At 45.6% G+C, this 22,157-nt stretch overlaps 1 protein-coding gene and 1 long non-coding RNA gene across 5 annotated transcripts in view; one reads left to right on the top strand and one right to left on the bottom strand.

Moving 5' to 3' along the window:
• The window catches only part of LOC119617870, a 19,437-nt gene extending 5,333 nt beyond the window's left edge, over positions 1 to 14,104 (top strand). Inside the window, exons 3-7 of the long non-coding RNA XR_005234309.1 lie at positions 4,963 to 5,139; positions 5,217 to 5,390; positions 8,227 to 8,341; positions 12,463 to 12,620; positions 13,389 to 14,104. This is a non-coding gene — a long non-coding RNA (uncharacterized LOC119617870). The remainder of the gene's footprint in view (positions 1 to 4,962; positions 5,140 to 5,216; positions 5,391 to 8,226; positions 8,342 to 12,462; positions 12,621 to 13,388) is intronic.
• grid2ipb (glutamate receptor, ionotropic, delta 2 (Grid2) interacting protein, b) overlaps positions 1 to 22,157 on the bottom strand; it is a 39,094-nt gene that overhangs the window by 8,664 nt on the left and 8,273 nt on the right. For all 4 annotated transcript variants that reach the window (XM_017418476.3, XM_037980791.1, XM_037980792.1 and 1 more), the window contains 10 exons: positions 14,560 to 14,823; positions 10,656 to 10,741; positions 7,859 to 7,928; positions 5,228 to 5,380; positions 4,977 to 5,132; positions 4,421 to 4,572; positions 3,347 to 3,481; positions 2,454 to 2,539; positions 2,083 to 2,233; positions 1,314 to 1,615 (listed from right to left, as the gene is read on the bottom strand). In XM_017418476.3, coding sequence (XP_017273965.1) covers positions 1,314 to 1,615; positions 2,083 to 2,233; positions 2,454 to 2,539; positions 3,347 to 3,481; positions 4,421 to 4,572; positions 4,977 to 5,132; positions 5,228 to 5,380; positions 7,859 to 7,928; positions 10,656 to 10,741; positions 14,560 to 14,823 — 1,555 coding nt within the window. The remainder of the gene's footprint in view (positions 1 to 1,313; positions 1,616 to 2,082; positions 2,234 to 2,453; positions 2,540 to 3,346; positions 3,482 to 4,420; positions 4,573 to 4,976; positions 5,133 to 5,227; positions 5,381 to 7,858; positions 7,929 to 10,655; positions 10,742 to 14,559; positions 14,824 to 22,157) is intronic.

Below are 22,157 nucleotides of genomic sequence, written 5' to 3'. Positions count from 1 at the left end.
CGATGCTTTCAGGCCAAAGAACGCTGTACCAACTATCAAGCACGGTGGTGGCAGCATCACACTGTGGTACTGGTGCTTTGTGCAAAGAAGATGGAATAATGAAGAGGAACTACCCCCCACATTCTTTAACGATACCTCAAATCAGCTGTTAGGTGGTTGAATCTTGGGCATCATTGGGTGTTCCAGCAACGATCCAAAAACCCATCAGAGCTCGTTTCTGATTGGAAAAATCAGCTGACATTAAGCTTCTGGGATGACCCTCTCAAAAACATGGAAACTGGTGGACCCTGCTTAAGCATCCCGTCCATGCCACAAAGCCAACCACTGTAAATAAACTCAACCAACTTTGCCAAAAAGAGACGTCAAATATCTATGGGTTAAAAGTTGTATAAATAAACTTTTGACTGCAAGTGTACATGAATGGCGAATGGGATGTAAGGTATAAAATCCTTAAAACGCACACACTGACTCAGCTGCTTCTTTACTTCAGGGACACCAAAGCTATGAAACAAAAGCTGGATGGTTTGAATTAGTTTAAAAAAGGCATGCGTTTTAATATCTGCCGTACTCTTTCCCATCGTTTTACGGCGCACAGAAAATGTAATGCTTGGATAACGTGCCCCCCACGTTTTTTGTTTTGTTTTGTTTTTTGGCAAAAATTTCCAAAATGAAATCAAAATTTAAAAAGCAGCCATGAGAACGCCTACCAATGGGATTTCCATCCAGAAGCAGGCAGATATTATTAGACTCCACTGTGTGACTGCGTATCGTTTTTTTTTTTTTTTTACTTACACGGACACCTCCTCTTCTGAAACCATGACAACCACCTTGATATATCTGTTCATGTGACACAAGTGTTTGTGATTGTAGAGCAGATCAGAGCAGCTCTAATTGCCAACACAGTGAAATAGTGCACGTTGATGTGACTTTGCGTGGACATGCAAAGTCACACCCAAAGAGATTACTGACACCAGAAGGAACATTTGAGCTGGAACACTGTTTACACTCTGCTGAGAGTTGTTCTATTATCACTAAATAGCTGGGAGGTGTTAGGAGAAGTAAATACAGCATCAATCTAATAATGGTTGCTTTCTATTGTGTGTATTGTATTATCTCTTGTAGATCATAGCTGTGAAAGTCTCCTAAGTGATGTCAGTTCACTTCAAACTCCAAGAAAATGAGGTTTTCTAAATGTAAGAGTGATTCCAGCTCTTTAATGCCAGGTTTATTGGTTCAGGAAAGCCTACAGTCACAATACCTTGTATCAAACCCTAACGTGAAAGCAAACGTTTAGCTCTACTTTTCTTGCGTACCTCCTCATAGTCGTTCTCCCCGGGCACGAAGTCGTCCACCAGCGTGACGCGGTGGCCCAGCTGCTCGCTCAGGGCGTCCAGGAACTTGTCCGTGTCGCGGCTGCGGGGCGGCCGAGAGAAGGTGAAGAGCTTCTTCCGGCGCGTCAGGGTGTTGGGCCCGCTGTCCGGGGGCGGCGGGGAGGCGGGGGGGCTCTCTAGGCTGACGTAGGGGTTGGACTCCACGCTGCTCTGGTGGTGGAGCTCGTACACGGGGGTGGGGAGGGGCTCCTTCCAGGACAGGGACAGGCCCGATTTTCGGCTACCTGGAAAGACGGACGTCGAAGCTTCGTGACGACGTAACGTTTTCTGTTTTGCGCTGTTAAAAGAGCGGGATTGTTTTCACTAACTCTTTTCTCTTTTTTTTGGTCCTTGTGGGGATCAGTTTTTCTGCGAGGTAACCTTGGCAACAAAGAGAACAACTGCAGGCACGTACAGATTGCGGGAACTGAATGGGTTTCAGCTCAGACACGTTCAAAAATCAGCAGCTCTCATACCATGTTCGCAACAAATAATGACTTTTTTTTAAGGAGAATCTGTTGATTTTTGTCCATCATGGCACCATTGTAAACATGACATCAGGTCCATTTTTTTGCATTTTATCACTTTTTTTATACCCAATTTCAAGAATTCATGACGCAAACATTGGACCTTGTTGACCAATGGCTTCAAACAGCTGATGAAAGCTTGTGTTGTCATTTGTGTGTGTGTGTGTGTGTCAGCCGCAGGGTACCTGTGAGAGGGGGCAGCGTGAGGGGGGAGAGAGAGCGGCCGTAGGCCTCAGTCTGCCCCGCCACCTCAGGCTCTGCGGGGGAGCCGCCCTGCAGCGGGGACACGCTCTTCCCTGCGTACATGTTCTCCAACTCCGTGTACACGCCTGTCATCTACGGGCGAAGGCATGACCAGCGGGTTAGCACACAACTTGCGGCAATTGCGTTTGCTTTGAAGGCGTGCTGCTTTTTTTTTCTTTTTCTTTTTTTACTTTTGAAGCTTCAAAGGCAGATTTAGCTCCAGCTGCTGAGCACGCCTTCAAACAACGTGACGGCACAGGTAACGCGACGCCAGCCAGCGGCCGAGGCGCTGGAGAGCTGCGGTTATACCTACATGACTGAGGTCAGGGGACTCGGGGAAGGAGGTTCCGTCTCCTGACTGCCTCTCCTCCGGGCTCCCAGATTCATCGATATGAATTCCTAAAAGCACAACACAGCACGAAGAAAGACAAATGGACGTAAACCTCCTCCATCCATCCATCCACCTCCTCCAGCCAGGGGGAGAGATGGTGAAGCAGAAACGACATGGAGGAGCAAAACAAAATGGCAAAAAGAAGCTCCTTAAACAGGATTTAGCAATGGAAACTGGGTAAACCGTGAAAGCCTGAAACAGTTAATGGAGGTAATGCATGAAGCGGTGATGCAGACAGAGAATTTACTCTTTTTTTTTTCGTTTGAGCCTTCTGTGTGTTTTAACTGTCAAACACCTCCTCGCCTGGGAGCTGACAGCTTTATTACAGATCTCCGAGCAGCTCAGCTGCAGAGGGTGGAGGTTAGACTCTGCGCTCAGCGGAACATCAGTAAAGGAAATGTTTCTCACCTACTGTCTGTCTATTTCCCTCCCAGGATTTCGCTCACAGGAAAACATGATGCAATGCTTAGAGTTCATGGGGAGGATATTTCCACCAGCACAGCAACTTTCGATGTATATTGGAAACTTACAACAATGGTTTGCTTCCTTTTTTTTAACACTTGAGCGGTGAAAAGTGAATTGTTCGAGCTTTGCCACCTAAAATCAAACCGAAGCCGTTCTATGAAAGTGGTAAAAGTGACCCTCCACCAACCAGCCTCACAGAGATTTGAAGGATTTTTGACTCGGTGCTACAAACCTTTACTGAAAAGCACCAATTCACTCAAGTGCTCACTTGAACGGACTTAATTTTCTCGCGTAGCGTGGAGGACTTCAGTCGTGAACCGGCGCTACACGGAACTGTTTCACTGGCGTACCCATTCCTAAATGAGTCCCGATGATGCAGTCGTCGGAGCTCCTCTCTCGCATGCTGCTGCGGTACGACGACCCCATCACGCGCATGGAGCTGCTTCGTCTGTGGAGCTCCGGGGCGCCGTCAGGATCCAACACGACTGTAAACCCCCCCCCAAGACACACACACACACACACACACACACAGTCAGTGTCACATTCTGGCATCAAAATACACAAATACATCAAAACTAGTAAAATTCTGCAGAAACTTTGAAAGACGCCAAATCAGCTACTGCTAAAACATTCCAGCTTACGTCAAGTTTTTATTTATTTATTTTAAATAAAACCCTTAAAGATATCAAAATGCCAGTTCAGTCAAGCAGAGTCCAACTGTCTGTGATCCATTTAAACTTCGAATGAGGCTGGCTTTTCTCACTCGCTTTGCTAAAATCCCATTCTGTGTGTGTGTGTATGTGTGGGAATCTTTCCCAGTTTTGGCTAAGTTTATCTTTGCTGTACGATTATATATGCCTGTTTTGATGGCCCTCTACGTATGGGTTGTTCTAAAAGCTGCCGCCTGTGTCTCACTTCCCAAGGTGGAGTCAGAAAGTGCGAGCAACTTGAGACAACTTTGGGCACGATGTGGTGACCTGTGAAACCGAACTGTGACTGATTAGAGAGATACATAAAAAAAGAAAATAAGCTGCGACATAGTTCAGACACATCATGACTGAACTGAGAAATGAATACATTTGTATGTCATTCGCAGTTCCTTGTGTCGTAAGGGCTCCTTTGGTGTGATAGGGAGGGAAAATTTGCTAAATTTCTTGCAATTTTGTGTCTCCAACTCGTCGCCAACAGTTGCAGCCCAGTGAAATACAGGTTTAAGGGTGCTTCAGTGATATTAGTGGCATAAATCCAGCCTGCTGATGAGAAAATAAAGTGATTCTTTTGTATCGTATCAGGCTGTAACATTACGTCTCGTATTGTGTTATCTTATATAATCCCTGTCCCTGTCCCTGTCACAGCCAGTGGCTCACAGACTCTGGAGTGTTTTCCCACTGCAGATGTATCCCATATGGCGCGTTCTGGCTCACCGCTGCTCTTGAAGCCGAGGAAGCGCGACAGCTTGCTCTGGCAGCGCTCCTGTTCGTCGTAGGTCAGCAGCTGGTAGATAAACTGCCAGATCAGTTGCTTGGCCGGGGTGTCCAGCACCGGAAAGACGTCGACTATCAGGGTGTCCACGTTCCTGCAAGCACAACACGTAGCCTTTATTACATAACCAGCCCCTGTGCTCGGCTCTTTCTCATCCGCTTCCCAGTTTGGCATCTGCAGCGGCGTTTGATGCTGGGAGTGAGGTACGGGATATAAATAGAGCCTGTTTGAGTGGGAGGATAAAGTCAGTTATGGTTGGGTTATTGTGTACGGGTGTAGCGCTTACTATATATTTTCAGACTGTGGTATTCAAGTGGTAATTTATGACCTGCCGCATCAGGTTTTACATTTTCTGCCATCATCCAGAAACAAATATCGTGCTTTTCTCACCCCGCATAAACCCACCACTCTGCTTTCTGCTCATGGCAGACTGAACAGGAACATTATTTGAGGCTATACACCTGTATGTTTCTCACACATACAGGTCCACCTGCTGACCTGTGCTGGAAGAAGGTCTCCAAGGCCTTGCAGACGGTGTATCTCTCCTGGATGGTGAGCAGATGCTCTAGCTGCTGGCTGAAGGTCCTCCCGTGGACTTTAATGCTCGGAGGAAGGATCTCTGCCACCCACTGGAGGGAGCTGAGGGCTGGGGATCTGCACAGTGAGCACACGGACCCTCGTCACTTTTTTTGTCTCGTGCACGCTTCCTAAAATGCCCCGTTTTCGTTCCCGTGACAGCTTGTACTCGCCTGGAGCGTGGCAGCGTCGTCGGAGCCAGGCTTGAGGAGTCATCTGCGTCAGTTTGGTCGGAGGAGAAGTCGGACGGCCCCTCCTCCAACACCAGGGTGGGCATTGCCCCGCTGCCCTGCAGCATGGAAACCACCTTCTCGTGGGAACAATTCCTGTAAAGAGGTGAACAAATAACACTATTAAAGCCTTAACATTTCTTCAAGGAATGCATACTAAGATTATTTTATGTTGAGAAATGACAGAGATTTCAAGACGTTTTGGTTAAGGTTTGTAAATGACGTTACCTCATGTGATATTGTGAGATCTTGCTGGATCTGTTAGCGCTCAAAGTATGTGTTCAAGGCGACTCTCAGCTGCTACCACATCAAATTTTAGCTCGATATGTGTAAAAGTGACTGAGTTAGAGCCATCTTTGTGTTTGCTAAGGTTAACTGGCTGTGACGGCCAACCTGAAAAGGGTTGACTCCAAAGGTCAATCAGTTGTAGACGTTCATCCAGTGACTTCTTTTTGAGAATTTTTATTAAAGTCCATCGAGCGGTTCGTGAGACGCAACAAACAAGACGGGCGGGCGATAATGAACCCAAGACGGACAGAAGCAACGAATGGAGGTCGGGTAGCTTTAGAGCAGCTTTGTCAGAGAGGAGAGGAGACACTTTGCCACAGCGGAAATTTTCACAAATAACAGATGACTGTTAGTCCTTGATTTCCACTTAGAGAAGTCCGGCTGTCGAGCACGCTGACTTTCTGCTACTTACAGGAAGTGAAGTGAGGTTAAACGGGAAACTTCAAACTGTATGATATGCCTGATTTGTTCCAGTTTGTTCTCATTTCTTATGCTGAACTGTCAAAACTAACACAAAACAGTAATTTTACCCCAACAAGATGATTCCCATCTAATTATTAGCTGAAAAATAAGCTAAAGGATGATGCAACTCTCAGGTACTGCGTCTGGGCTTTTTCCTGTTTTTTGTTTTTATTAAAAGACACGACCGTTCAGGCACTGCTCGTTTCCTGTAACGTGTTTTTGTTTTTAGGCCTGACACTTGTCCACAGGCTTTCGGAAAGCTCGAGGAACTTGACTTCCCAAATGCTCCACAGAACTTCTGCGCTATTTATATTTTCCCCTCTCTGGTGAGCAACGCGCACCGTTTTTGGGGTTGTCGGTTGAGTAAAGCGGTCTCTTCACGCGGCCTTGGAAATAACACCATACGTATTGACTTCCAAGCTGCGTGTGAGTTCAGATGGGTTTTTTTATCTGATCGTGATTTCTTCTCCTCCCTCCCACACTTGCTTTGCTGAAAAGGCCGAAGGTCTAGAAGATGTAAAGTCCGCAAAAGAGCTGTTTGGACTCCCACAGGAGGAGTTTGGTTTATGTAAAGGCTGGCTTCATGTGCATTTTCCCCCATGTAGCTGCTCGGACGCACGTGTGAGAAGTTTTGTCTAATTTGAGTTACATGGTTACGGCTGACTAAACAAAAAAAAGAGGGAGGCAGCCTCTGGGTCTGAAAACCAAAGCCAAATCAAAAGGCGCATGAAATCTCTGGGGGGGGTCTTTTACTGCGCTTCCAAAAGTATGCTTCCTACTTTCACTGGACTTGTCCTCAAACCTCGAGTTCCACCCTCAGATGTTTTACGAACACACCTCACTGTAAATATATATATATTTTTTTAAAGAACAAAAAAAAGGAAACATCCAGCAGCTAAAGCAGATTAAAGCCTCATTCACTGTCTGTACGTTATAAATAACAGTATAATAAATAACATTAGCTGCAATGTCATGGTATCGTGATGTGTCGATGATTCTCAGCTGAAAGGCTGGCAAAATATCTCCAGAGTTCCATCCCGAAACAGCTGTAACTCAGTCAGTTTTACAAAAATTGAGCTAAAATTTGGTGCAACAGTAGCCCTAACATAGTTTAAGCGCTAAAGGGGCAAGTGAGATGTTGTTGTTTAACACTTTGGCACACAAGGCAATGGGCAATACGTTTTTTTTTTTTTTTAAAGAATGCTACTTTTTTAATTGTATATCCTTCCACCGGGGCGTATTTTCATAAAACACAAAATGGCCTTTTCGCTATTCTGTTGGCGATCTTTAAATTCATCTGCCTGTTCTATTGAGGACTTGTTAAACTGCCTCAGAGATGCTCGGACATCCTTAATCGGAGCAAACTTAAACAATCCCATTCCCTAAACAGTTGCGACGGCGCCACCGGGCCCCGTTAAGTTGCGAGTGTTTTTTTTGGACGTCGCGTTTCTGCGACGTGACGCGAGGGGCGGCGCTGAGAGCGACGCAGAAGCGATTAACTGACGCCGAAAATATTTGCGGCTGTTCAGCTCACGTCTGAGTCAGAGGGCTGACAAAAGGGAACAAACTGTTTTCTAAGCTCAAAATTGGAAGTTGTAATGAAGTGGATTATTTGGCCCTGAGAGCTGTTTTTTTTCACACTGAGTCATTACAACGCGGTAGCAGATGGCTGCTCCTGGAGAAAAACAAGCCCTGGCGTCTAAATATACGGCAGAGTTCAAGCATTCGACAGCAGACAAAAGCAAAAATACTACTACTACTGCTGCTACTGCTGCTGCTGCTGCTGAGGATGGTGATGAGGATGGTGGTCCTCCAAAGACAAACCTCATGTCCAGTCCGTTGAGGAACAGGATGCGGTCGCCCGGTTTCAGTCCACATTCCTCGGCAGGGGTATCTGCAAGAGGGGGAAAAAAATAAACCAAAACAGAGACGACAGCAAAACAAACATCAATCCAAGACGGGAAAATGAAAAGGTGACGAGGACAGAAAGACGCGGCGTGACTAACGCGGCGCTGTCAGCCTCCATCGGCGAGGGAATGAGCTCCGTGCCAAATCGTGTTACGTAAGGAGACGGTGCCGTTTCCATCACCTCCTCATCTGTCAGCTTTATGAAACTTTACATTTTCATTTCAGCTCCTGGACTTTAACAAAAGCAGGGTTTTTTGTTTTGTTTTGTTTTGTTTTCTCGGTAGTCGGTGAAGGACCGCTGCTCGGATCACGATGAGAGATGAGCTATCGATCCACCCCCACCATCTCCGTTTCAACCTCCATAAGGCCCACTGAGTCAGTCGGCTCCAGCACATGTCGGTGGGTGATGATGGTGGGCGAGCACAGCGCCATCCTCGTCAAACACGAACACACACACACACACACACACACACACAACGCAAAGACACACACGAGCGCCTCCCTCTTTGTCAAGGAATCTGGCAAACTCCCTCCTCGTTTTACAGCCTCCATTGTCTTCTGCTTTTATTTCAGAAGGCAGGAACAATCAATGAAGCTCATAGTCTGTTTGACTATTGTCATCTCATCAACAATTAATTATTTATTTATTTATTTTAGCATCGAGCCATTTTGACTTTGGTAATATCATGTCGTCCACAACAGTGGAGTCCAATTCCTGGTCCTGGAGGGCCACTGTCCTGCATGTTTTAGGTGTTTCCTCTGCTTTGACACCTGATTTGAAGGACTGAGTGATTAACAGGCTTTTCCAGAACCTGAAGACCTGCTGAAGAGCAGGGAACCAACTAAAACATGCAGGACGGCAGCCCTCCAGGACCAGGACTGGACCCCACTCGTCCACGCCAGGCGCGATCTGTTAGCGCTCAGAGCGCGTGCTGAAACCCACTCCAACAGCTACCTGCACGGCAACTTGTAGCTCAAGATCTGTAACACGGCCCGCGTTACAGCCATTTTTGTGTTTGCTAAGGTCGATTAGCTGTGGCGGCCATCTTGAATCAGCTGGATACCAAAAGGTAATCAGTAGAAAATATAAATTCAATGATTACGTTCTGAGAGTTTCGATAAAATCCATCCAGCCACTCGTGAGATATTTTGCTAACAGACAGACAGGGTTGACTCCAACTGTAAACAAAGCCTGCTCTGTTAGCGCTCAGAGTGCGTGCTGAGGATGACTCTCAGCTACTACCACACCACATTTGGGCTCAATATCTGTAAACCTGCCAAAGCACTACTTTTGAGTCTTGAAGACGTTTAACTATAATCACAAAAATAAAGCTGAACAAGAAGCAAAACCTTTTAGTCCAAAAGCTGAAGAATCCCTGTTTCTTTTCAGTCACCTCATTTATACTTTCCTCCTTAGGTTTTTTGGACTTGAACTATTCTCACATAATTTGGTCTATTTTACCCTTTAATGGATCTAAACACGTGTTATGGCTGTTGTTGTTTTTTTTTTTTTTGTAACTTTTAGTTTCCAACATATTTAACTTGGTTTAAAATAAAATCCTCCACCCCAGCAAATACAACAAACATCTTTCTGCTTCAGCAAACTTGCACTGTGTTTGTCTTCTTATGCTACATTTAGCTTTTAGCTACCGTTTTGCTACTTTCAGCTACTGTTCTGCACCTTTTAGCTTTTAGTTAGTTTCGACCATTTTAGCTACTGTTTTGCTGACTTCAGCTTTAGTATCTATTTTGGAAAATTTAGCTACAGTTTTGCTAACATTAGCATCTGTTTTGCAAAATTTAGCTTTAGCATCCTTTTTTTGCTGCTTTTAGCTAATATTATGCTAATTTTAGCATCTGCTTAGTTAATTTTAGTATCTGTTTTGCTAATTTAGCTACAGTTTTGCTATTATTAGCGTCTGTTTTGCCAACTTTAGCTTTAGCATCTTTTTTTACTACTTTTAGCTAATATTATGCTAATTTTCGTATTTGTTTTCCTAATTTAGTTAAAATTTTGCTAATATTAGCATCTGATATGCTAAGCTTAACTACTGTTTTGCTACTTTTAGCTACTGTTCTGCTTTTAGTATTTAGATGGTGCTCAGCACCTTTAACCTCCGTTCTGCTGATTTTAACTTTCACCACTCAGTTTTAGCTACTTCGCCAACTTTCAGCAGTCACTCGGCACTCAGAAAACACTCTTTTTCTTTTGTTTTTGGTTCAAGTTGTTTTGTTTTTGGACCAGCCTTATGTTGCACGTGTAATTATTAAAGATACTATTTAAAGAAAAACCAAAACGGAGGCTGAATAAGTTTTCTAAGCACGATCGTATGCCTGATTCATTACCCGAGCAGGAAAACTGTCAACATTTATGAGCAGAAATCTGCGTAAAAAAAAAAAATCCCTGAATGGCGTGCCACAGCACAGCCTGTTCTGAGTGTTTTTCTCTTAACATTTTACTGGTGAGTCAGACAAATCAATTTCCTTGTATGTATACATACACACATACACACACACACACACACACACACACACACACACACCGGCCACCTTGTACCCCCTTCGGGCTGCCACCACAATAAACTCGCCCACACTAAAAGCATCGGCCCCCTTCTCTGTGGCGTTCAGGTCACATCGCCCCGCAGAGAGCGGAGGCGTCGAGGAGGAATACCGTTTTTTTTTTTTCTTTTTTCTTACATAACAGGAGCATTACCTGGGATAACCGAGTCGATGCAGACGGGAGCGTGACCTCGCAGCGTGAAGCCGAAGCTCTTCTTGCCTCTGTAGACACGGACGATCCTGAGGAAGAAACCACAGATCAGACTGATGGAGGCTTTAAATTAGAACACACGTTTACCGTAATTATCGTAACCGATAACAAGCCTTTAAATCGTTCAACGTTCAAAAATTTCTAAACTAGTTTCCCCTTCTACTTTCTGAAACTTTTCTTACGTGACACATCAACTAACGCAAAGAAAGCGCTGCTTCGCAAACATCTGACCGACAACAACATTGTGGTTGTTTTAACTGAGGCCTAATGAACCAAAATAATCTTAAGTTATTTCAATATCCTTAAAAAAAAGCAATACTGCATACAATATCACAAGATCTGTCAGAGTATGTGTTGGGGATGACTCTCAGCTACTACCACACCAAATTCTAGCTCAATATCTGTAAAACTGACTGAATTATAGCCATTTTCATGTTGTCTAGGGTTGATTAGCTGTGACGGCCATCTTGAATTTGGTTGACTCCAAGAGTTAATCAGCACTAGCTGTACACCCAATAAGTAATTCATGAGAGTTTCATTAAAATCTATCCAGTGGGTCATGAGATATTTTGCTAACAGACAAATGAAGATGGCTCCAACTGTTAATCCCAAAGTTTCACGCAAAGGCGTGGAGCAATGTGTCGTGCTCGACAGATGTGTTGTAGGTGACTCTTAGCTGCTGCCATGACAAATTGCAGTTCCATATCTGCAAAACCGTCTGACTTATGGCCACTTTGGTGTTTGCCAAGTTCGCTTAGCTGTGGCAGCCATCTTAAATGGGGTCGACGCCATAAGTTAATCACTTGTAGAGGTACATCCAGTGATCGCTGTCTAAGAGTTTCATTAAAATCCATCCAGTGGGTCATGAGATATTTTGCTAACAGACAAATACAAACACACACAGACAATGGCGCACATATCTTCGCCTGCCTTTCACCTTTTGGCAGCAGGAGATACAGAACCAGCAGACACCAGAAGTAGAAACTATTAAAAAAAATAGTACAGTATATGAAGACTGATGAATAGTTTAGGAAAGCTTGAGCCCTGTCACCTCACTCACTGTTCTGTTTGTGCCTGTTTTCAATTGTTGCTGTCGATTTGTCACTTCCTGTCTGTGGGAGTCAGAACGAGTGGGCGCGTGACGTTCTGTTTACTGCCGTCAAACTTCAAGATTCAGGCCACTAACAGTTTGATTTTTCCTTTTTGCCGCGGCGGCGTGAAATTCCCTCCCGTTCTCTTTTTGTTTTGGTCGCTCCCAAGAAAAAAAACAAAAAACGAAGTTCCATATTCTCGCCGCAAGACTAAAAGCTGTGACATTTTGCCAATGCCGGTGCTCGCTTTCACATTTCTACGTGCCCGAACCGCCGACGAGGTGGAATTTGCAGCACGTCGCCATGGAAACGACTCCAGGCGACATCACCTCAGTTCGCAGAGGACGGAGAAAAGCCCCCCAAAACAAAACGAGAACAAAACAAAAACAAAACAAAAACCCTGCACAAACAAAACCTCTGATAAGTTGCAGTTTCAGGTTGTTATATAAAGCGAGCGAAACGCTGAGACGTGTGTGTGTGTGTGTGTGTGTGTTTGTGTGAGGAGTGGGCTGCACTGTGACTATCTGGCTGCCTAAAACCTTCTCCTGACTCCCATCCGTCTGCACCAACTGCACCTCACACGCTTCGGTGAGTCATGACAACAGTTTGCACCATAAACACAATGACTTCTTCTTCTTCTTCTCCTATTATCATTTAAGCGAATAATGTGGACGATCTGGATCCACAGCCCCGTTCAGTGACAGGGAACCCGTGGGTGGATCTGCTCTCTTCCTGCCTCTGTCAGTCAGATTTGCTTCTCATCATTTTATTCGACGAGCCCCTGATTCGTTTCCCCTCCTCACGGCGCGAACAGGAAGTAAGCAGGTTTTTAAAAACCGAACCACTTCTGCTCACTTTGGGAACTTTTAAAGCATTTAACTGTAATTTACAGATATTTTTCCCCCATTACAAAAAGAAACCGACATCTCCTTCATTCCTACTAAAACTTTCTTCACTTTAAAATCTGCTTCAGCTTGTTTGCTCTGTTTCTTAGCTTTTAGCTACTGTTCTGTCACTTTTCGCTTTTTGCTACTTTCAGCAACAGTTCTGATACTTTTAGCGTTTAGCTAGCCTTTTGCTACTTTTAACTTCAGTTAGCTTTTGTTACTTTTATTTACCTACAAAGTTGCCACTTTAGCTTTTAGCGAACCTTGACTATTTTGAACTTTGAGCTAACCTTTTGCTGCTTTACTGTTTTGCAACTTTAGCTTTTAGCTGTTTAAGTTTCTTCAGCGAAGTCATTCGGCGTTCACGATGCATCTGTCCACTGTCTCCTCTACGCTTCTTATCCCTCTCCCTCTCTCCTCGTCTTCCTCCTCCTCTCCCTCTCTCCTCCTCCCTTTCTCCTCAGCCTCCCCTCCCTCTCTCCCTCTCCCCCATCTCTCCCTCTCTCCTCCTCTCCTCCTAACCCTCTCTCCTCCTCTCCACTGCTTCCTCTCCTCCTAACCCTCTCTCCTCCTCTCCACTACCTCCTATCCCTCTCACCCTCTCCCCCTCCTCTCCCTCTTGCCTCCTCTCCTCCTTTCCCTTATCCTCTTCTCCTATCCCTCTCTCCTCCTCTCCTCTCCCCCTGTCCTCCTTGTAGCCCTGCTAACCCTGGATGTGTCCTCCCATCCCTGCCAGATCAGGCAGCGTTCACTCCGACACAGAAGGACAGAAGGACAGGAGGACAGGATATGGGAGTCAGTCCATCAGCTCTGTGTGGGAGTCCAGCTCCCCTCCTGTGACGCTGCGCCTCCTCCTACGCGGCGTCATTCAGTGGACAGCTGTGTAATCAGCGTGTTTGTGGGCGGCGGCTGAGCAGGAGAAGGTGAGGGACCAGGGAGGACGGAGATGCGTCTACATTCAGAAGGGTAAAATAGACGACTGTCTGAAACCAACCTGTGTACTCTCAGTATTCTCAGCCCTAAACTAGAGAGGGAAAACACACAAACACACATCTGGTGTTGAATAAGTAATGATGTGTAACAAGGAGAGAAGAAGAGATCTGTTGCTCCTCATACATTTTTAAACACGTTGCCTGCAGAATAAATAAAACAGCCCGGCACCACTTGAAGGAAATGCATATCGCCCGCCACCTTTAAAGCCTGAGTTTTACACTCATGATGAGAAATGATGGAATTAAAGCCGTAACGACCATCATGTGTGATCTTGCGCAGTTCTGAGTATATGTGAATGACTCTCAGCTACTACCACAGCAAGTCTTAGCTCAATATATGGAAAACTGGCTGCATTGTGGCCTTTTTTGTGTTTTATAAAGTCAGTTGGCTGTGGCGGCCATCTTAAATAGTGTTCACTCCAAAAGTTAATCAGTTGTAAATGACCATCTAATGATTATTTTCTGAATAATTTTTTTTAAAATCTGCGTAGTGGTTTATGGGTTATTTTGCTAACAGACAGACAGAGCTGACTCTAAACAGTGAATGGCAATGTGTTTTTTTTAAAAAAAAACAAAGATCTCACACACTCAGAACAAGTGTTGGGGATCAGTCTTGGCTACCACCACACCAAACCGTAGAGAAGTCTCTTTAAAGCTGACAGGACGGCAGCCAATTTTGTGTATTTTTCGTTCAGTTAGGTGCGGCGGCCATCTTAGATCAAGTTGACTCCAAAACTTAATCAGCCGTGGGCGTACATACAGCGATTACACCCTGCAAGTTGCATCGAAACGGATGCGCTGGTTCATGAGATATTTTGCTAACAGACACGCCAACACACACTCAAAAGCAACAAAAATGGAAGAGTCTGCTCCTCACCTCTGATTGGGTCCGAGCGGAGGGTGCGTGGGAACCCCGGAGACGGACTTCCTCCCGCCTCGGTCCTTCTCTGCCTCCCCTCCGTCCCTCGGCACGGAGCTGGCCCGCTTGGAGCCGTGGCGGCGATCCGAGTGGTCCTCGCTCCGACTGCGCCGGATCCTGCCCTGCGGCTCGCTGATGCTCTTGCTGCGGCAGAGCCTGTTGATCACGTTCTGGGAGACGGCGTCGTCGAAGCGCTGCCGGTGCTTCTTGGGGATGAAGATTCTGGCGAACATAGTGGCATGGGAGGGAGATCGAGTCAGAGACGGTTTAAAAACAATTCGAGTCGCCTGGGGGGGGGGGTAAAGAAATAAGAGCGGGGGGGTGACGCTACATCTCAATCCATTCGGTAAAGCAGAAAAGATTTTCTTTTTTTATCAAGTGATTAAACTCAACAAGCTTCCCCCTTCATGTCTTGGCTCAGGAAAAAAAAAAAACCAAACTGTTTCTCTTGACTGGCAGGCGAGAAGTCTCGGATTTATCCCCCCGGAAAAGAGAAGAAAAGTCAGCTGAATTCAAAAGATCTTTGAGGAGAAGAGCGGTGAGGAGACCACTGAGCTCCTGCTGGAGTCAGACTGCTGCAGTGTGGAATACCAGAGCCAGAATACAGCAAAACCAAGAAAAAAAAAAAGGTGTGGGAGTGATCGAGCATGGGATTTCTCCTCTCTCTCTCTCTCTCTCTCTCTCTCTCTCTCTCTCTCTCTCTCTCTCTCTCTATGTACAGCAGCTCATTCTCGTTTCTCTCCCACACTTTCCGTCCACCTCTTGAGCCGGTGAGCTCAGCGCCCGCTTCAGCCAGACTGAAAATAACCGCCGTTTCCCCTTTCGTAAATAACCAGTTCACTGTCAGGACCCGAACCGAATCAGCACAAAAGGAGAGCAACGGCCGTGCATTTTTAGGGACGTTGCCAAAAAAAATTATAAATAAAAATTAAATTAAAGGAGAAGATGTAAAACTGGGTTCTGAGGAGGAAAAATGTCACTCTTTTCTAGCCTCTTGTAGACGCTCAACAGCAGAAATGCCCCTGCGTTCACATGAGAACGATTTCAGTGTTTACTGTGATTCAACAAGAAGAAAAAAAAAACACCTGTTTACATGGCTTACAGCTGTGCTTATTGAATCTGCTGCAGTTTCAATGGCAGGCAGGGTTGCCAGATAAGAAATAAGGAACTATCGTACTGTCGCTTTGACCTCCTAGGACCTGGTGCCCCAAGAGTTTGGGTCTTAGGAGGTTAAAATTATTGTATATCACGTGTGCTGAGGGGGGTTGTAAGATTAGTTGTGATTGGTGGACGTGTGCACAGAAAAGGAGGGGGACTCGACCCTGAAACTATCTTATAAAAAGGGTAATTATCGTATATCTGGCAACACGGGATGCCGGGCTTTCAACGAGGCGCACAGTTAGATCCAACATGGTGGATCCACGGACGTTTGTTTGGCCTCACAGCGAGGTTGGGTCGCTGCTACATGTTGAACAGGAGGAGTCCCACAAACAGCCCTCTGCTGTCGGACATTTTTACTGTTGTGGATCTGCAGCTGCTCCGCTCTGACCCGGGTTTAAGAGGAGATGAGCTGTTGTCGTTTAAACGGACAGCAGAAAACCCACCGACCTCACTCGGAGACGGCGTCGTGTAAAGCGGCCCCCACAGTGAGCGTCCCACACGTCAAACGTTTACCTCGGCATCTGCAAAAACTGACAGCCGCGGCCTTCTGGGTGCTTTCCTCTCAGTTGTCAACTACTTCAAAACGGATGTAGAAAAAAAAGCAAAGACAGGAAACGTTAAAAAAGGGGCTTCATTCGAGTCCACATGGGAACACCAACAACAGACTTTTTTGACAATCTCTACTTAGAGAAAAGTCAGTTTCTCTCTGTTTCTGCGTGGGAGGGAGGTGTTTTTTTGTTAAAGTTCCCGCAGCAGTGCAGACGGGGCCTCAGCTTTTCTGAATACAGTCTTTCCTTTGAAGATCTTTTCAATAAATTCCACTTTAGATTTATTTTACTTCAAGTCATTTTTGTAAGCATTGATGCCAACCCCAGAAATCAGACATGTGAGGGCAGTTCGGTTACAATGTATGCTACAATGGCCTGCCATACAGAGACAAGCTCTAAACTAGAAATCCTCCAACTCTTTTGTTTGAGGACTAATTAAAGAAACCAACTTGTCATCGACGTGATCAGGAGAACTTGTGCCTGGAGATATCCTGTCAGTCGACGCCCGATCGGCGCGTCAGTTCGAGGTCGGCGAGTCACGTCGGGATTTGACCGGGAGAACAAAACCGAGCCGTTCGACTCCCGCCTACGCCCGCCAGCTTTGTTCCTAATACAGGATCCGCCCGCTGAAGGGTCCAGGAACAACATCTGACGAGCAATTAGCAACAAACCCCCTGCGACAGGAGACCGAGGGAGAGGCAGCGGGAACGGTCGCTCATTAAGCTGCATCAACAAATCTGACAGCTAAATATAACAATTAGGACGCACGTAGGGAAGAGGCTAGAGCCACCTCACAGCAGACGGGGCTCCCGATGGTTTTCCTGTAAAACATCGAGTCGTTTCGGTGCTCTGTTAGAGGGGATTTAGGGAAGCGTGGAGAAAGACGACGGCTTAGATCAGGTTTATTTAAGCAAAAACTGCTTTCAGGTTGACTGCAGAGGTGTGGATCAATCTAAACGACGCACTGATCACGTTAAATGCAAAATGAAAGGCGGGCGGACAAATGGTTTTTGGCCCATGTCCGTGCGTGCTTGTCTGTTAGCAAAATATCTCACGAACCACTGGACGGGCTTTACAGAAACTCTCGGAAAGCAGTCGTCGGATGCGCGTCTGCAACCGATTACCTTTTGGAGTCTGTCTAATTCAAGATGGCTGCCACAGCCAACTGTTGTTAAAAAACACAAAAACTGCTACAATTCAGTCGTTTTTACAGATCCTGAGCTCGATTTTCCCGTGGTAGTACCTGAGAGGCCATCTCAAAACGTACTCTGAGCGCTACATATTGTGCGAGACATTTGCTTAAAAAACGTACACGATAGCTCTTGGAGTAAATTCGTCTGTTAGCAAAATATCTCATGAACCACCAGACAGATTTTAATGAAAGTCTGAGAAAAGAATCATTGGATGTACGTCTACAACTGATTAGCTTTTGGAGTCAAGCCAACTCAAGATGGCCGCCACGGCTAATCAATCTTTCCCAACACAAAAACGACTATAACTCAGCGAATCCTACAGATGCTGGGCTACAATTTGATGTGGTAGTAGCTGAGAGTCATCCACAACAGATGCTTTGAGCAATGACTTCTGGCAACGTCGCTTAAGATTGTGTTAGTTTTAAAGTCTGACTGAAACGGCTTTACCTTGGCTATTTCTCGACGTAAGATGAGTTTAATTTGAAACTCTGGCACGAAGGCCAGTGGATGATATGCTTTTAATTTTTCACCTGTTGCCATGACTACAACCAGCGTGATTATGAAGCCCAATACAGCATATATATATATGTATCCTCCTAAATGATATTAGACTGGTAAAAAAAAAAAAAAAAACAAACAGAGAAGTGTCTGCTGTAATAGAAGCACATACAGGTACTTGTACTATGATAAGACATGCAGTATGTAACTGTACTATGTACTTTTAGCAGGGGTCCTCAAATGGACTTAGGCTGTCATTGAATTTCCGTCATTTATATATATATTCTCGTCTTTACGGTATTTTCTGCCTGCTGGCTTCCTTCTGCAGAGAGAAGCCAAGAACTGGGTTGGGTGTGGTTTTTATCTGGACTGGAAGGATTTTTTTTTTTTTTTTCTTTTTACTGTATGTGTTCATTCTGACCGAGCAGTGATACTCTGTCTAATGGATGATTCAGGAGGCCAGTTTGACAGATCCACAGGGGTCCCGACGCAACCGCTTATTGTCATGGGGCACGCTTGGATTTTGAGCCGAGGCGGCTGTGGCTCACCGGTTAGAGCGGTCGTCCTCCAACGAGACAGCTGGAGGTTTGAATCCACCAGCACGCCACGTGTCGAAGTGTCCCCGGGTGAGACACTGACACCCCCATCGACGTATGAATGTGATCTAAAGCTCTGATTAGTCTCTACAGAATGATTCATTCAGATTACCTGTGTGGATGGGGAAGTAAGGGCACAGATTGGGTTGTAAAGCGCTTCAAGTGCCCTGATTGGCTAGAGAGGTGTTATATAAGTACAGTCCATTTACCATTTACAGTCCATTATTAACGGAACACGGCTGAAAGTGAGGATAATGAGTGTTTGTATGAGCGTATTTTAGAAAACAGAGGCCCCCTGCTGGCAGAAACACAGAATTACATGCCTGCTGTCGGGAGCTGTCCATTCAGCACCACAGAGAGAATGGAAAAAGGGGCCTGAGTTTTATGGTGGGGGAGAAGGATCTGGATCAGATTTATGTTGATGTCAGATTTCATTTATATCACCCACCGCCAAAAAGGAAAAGACAAGCAATAAAGTTTTTTTTTGTTTTGTTTTTTTACTCGTGTGAGTGTGCATGTGTTGCTGTGTCTTAGCAAATTATTTCAGAAACCACTTCAGAAAGTCATCACTGGATGGACGTCTACAAGTTTCAAGGTTTCAAGATGGCTGCCACAGCCAACCAACCTCGAAAAGTACTAAAGTGGCTAAAACTCAGTCTGTTTTAATTTGGCGTGGTAGTAGATATTCCTAAGAAATGAGTGCTAACAGGTCTGTGCATTCAAAGTTTGCCATTAACTATTTGGACTAAAATCTGTCTGTTAGCAAAATATCTCATGAACTACTGGATGGATTTTAATGAAACTTTCAGAAAGTGAACATTAGATGTTCATCTGCAACTGATTAACTGTTGAAGCCAACCAGATCGAAGATGGCTGCCGCAGCCAACTGACCTTAGGATACACAAAAATGGCTATAGTTCAGTCAGTTTTACAGATACTGAGCTAACATTTGATGTGGTAGTAGCTGAGAGTCTTCCCCAACAGATGCTCTGAGTGTCTCACGACACATAATGTTTTCAAGGTTTGACCAAAATGGCTATGACTCTGTCATTAGTCAGCATAAGGTTATCTGAGCTTAAACCACTGGAATGCAAGGTGGCGGGCAATATGCATTATTTAGAGGACTGTTAGCTGAACGTAGTGGGCTGTAGTCAGAGAAATTTATTGAATCTATCAGATGGGGCTCTTGTTCTTTGCAGCACTGATGCAGCTCCATCACAGAAAAGCAAAACTTCAGCTCCAGAGGGCCTTACATAATCTACAGAATCTCCAGGAGAGTCAGCATTTTCTTTCCTTTTTTTTCTTTCTAAGATTGACTTTGAAGTCCATGTCATTTTTTCTTTTTTGGAACAAATGGTGGTCAGGTAAGGATCGAGGCCACGCTTCCTGTCTGCCTGCCGTCTCCGCAGACGCAGACCAGCGTGGCTCTGAGCACATCCTCACCGACTCCGACAGGCAGACTCTCGAGATATAAATAAATGTTCTCCGGTGCAGCACAGGCAGCGCAGCCAAAACAGTCCCACTCTGTTTGCTATCTGCGCTGCCCTGCTGTTTGGCATTTATTCCTCGCAGTATCCCCCACCGTCTCTTAACGCAGACCGCAGCCTGTCTCTCTCGCTCTCTGTGTGTCGGTGTAACAGGCCGCAGCCAGCGGCATTACCCTTTAATTAATGCAGATGTTCATCCGCTAACGAACGCAGCCACCATCTGTTGGAGCAGCCGCCTCCTCACAAGGCAAAAAAAAAAAAAAAAGAGAAAAGTTTCTCCTGACTTAACTCTTGGAAGAGCTCTGATTTGACCTATTTGGGAAAGAACAGATTTATAATTGTCTGCTCAATGAGGAGGAGGAGGGACGCAGAGAGGAAGGGACAGATTTAAAAAAAAAAAAAAAAAGAAAAGAGAAAAGACGAGCAGAAAACCACAGAGTCCAGATGTGGCTCGGAGGCAGGGAAGGAGGTGTGGTGACACATTTAGAGCGGCAGTGAGGGTGGGTTTGATGGCAAGGATCACGAAGCAAATCGAGGAACGATCCAAGCGTTCACAACTGAGATCCGCCTGAAACAGCCGGACACATCTGAGGTGAGGTGAAAACAAGCTCCAGAACATATTTATCATGGAGGTGCCTGTGTTTGTTTGCCTGTTAGCAAAATATCCCATAACCTGGAAAGTGATAACCATACACACACCTACAACCGATGAACCTTTGGAGCCAACACGGCCGTCATGACTAATCACAACAAAAATGCCTAAGTGGCAATTCAGCCTCCGGTTACTGAGCTCAGATTTGGTGTGGTGGTGGCCGAGAGTCGTCCCTGAACGACAAAACGGAAAACCGCCTGCCTTTGAAGAACGGAGCTAGAGCTGGAAATGACGTTGCGCCGGACGGGTTGGCTCTCGGCAGATTATTGGGAATATTAGTTTCAGCTAAGCAGTTGTGTTTCAGCGTTACTGAATGCTGACGTTAAATCTCTAAAAGCACCACAGTTTCCTGCAGACGGCAGACCCTGAGCCTTATACTTAGGAGCAGAGTTTCAGAGGAGTATAATAAGTTATGCTGAAAAGCAGAAAAAAAGGTGTTTTGCTTAAAGCACGAAAGCAGGTTTTTTTGCCGTTTCTGTGCTTCCCGTCAAAGAGCAAACGCACACCATCGACGGTCCAAATGACAGCACCGGCTTAGAGATTTTACTCCTGAAACGCAAACGCCCTTACACCATCATAAGTTCTTCTAAAAACAAAACTGCATCGGTGTCAGGCTTCAGGACGGTAAAATCGGACGAACGACCAACAAACAAAATCTGGGGAAAACATCTACTCACCCAAGACAATCCATCACACCAGCCGTGACCCGACGCTAGCCAATTAACCGTATTCTACGATCCGATGTATGACGCTCCGAGACCCTCGTCTGACCCGTGGAGAGAGCGGGGAGCAGCTCGAGCTCTGAGCAGAAGAACGTGAAGCGAAACACACACACCTGAGAGAGGTAAGAAAGTGGTGTGACGGGTGGGGGAGGGGGGGAGTGCATCTCACACACTGATGGCATCCCTTCTTTCAGGATATTAATAAACATAAAAGCAGCGGAAAGTGGGCTAGCAGTAGTAGTAGTAGTAGTGGAGGAAGAAGCCAGCGTGATGACAGAATTAAAGGGTTTGTTTTTTTTCTTTAATCGTTGGATAAAATGTTCGGGGAGCCAGAAAAAAGGCGCCGATCCTGGTGATTCTGGCAGCCAGACGAGCGTGGAACAGGAACAGTGTTTGTTAGTTGGCGCCGCCGCGTCTCACGGGAAGCCTTTGTCACGAACCTCCAAACAGTCCGGACAGGAGGAAGTTCCAGGTATTCATTCAGTCCTTCAGAGCGGCTGCAAAGATGGAGCACTGTTCGTTTCAGTCCACATCATTCTGAGGTTGCAGTCAGCCTAAAAATGGAGGAGTATGTGTGTGTTCCTATTAAACTGTAGTTTAATAGGAAATTTTTTTTAAAAAAAGGGCATGGCATTCCTGGAAGGAAACTCGATAGGTGTAAAACCGACCCAGTCGCGTCCACTTCTGCACTGGCCATGC

The sequence above is a fragment of the Kryptolebias marmoratus genome, linkage group LG17, assembly GCF_001649575.2.
Source record: "Kryptolebias marmoratus isolate JLee-2015 linkage group LG17, ASM164957v2, whole genome shotgun sequence".
Lineage (NCBI taxonomy): Eukaryota > Metazoa > Chordata > Actinopteri > Cyprinodontiformes > Rivulidae > Kryptolebias > Kryptolebias marmoratus.
This window is presented reverse-complemented; position numbering and strand designations above follow the sequence as displayed.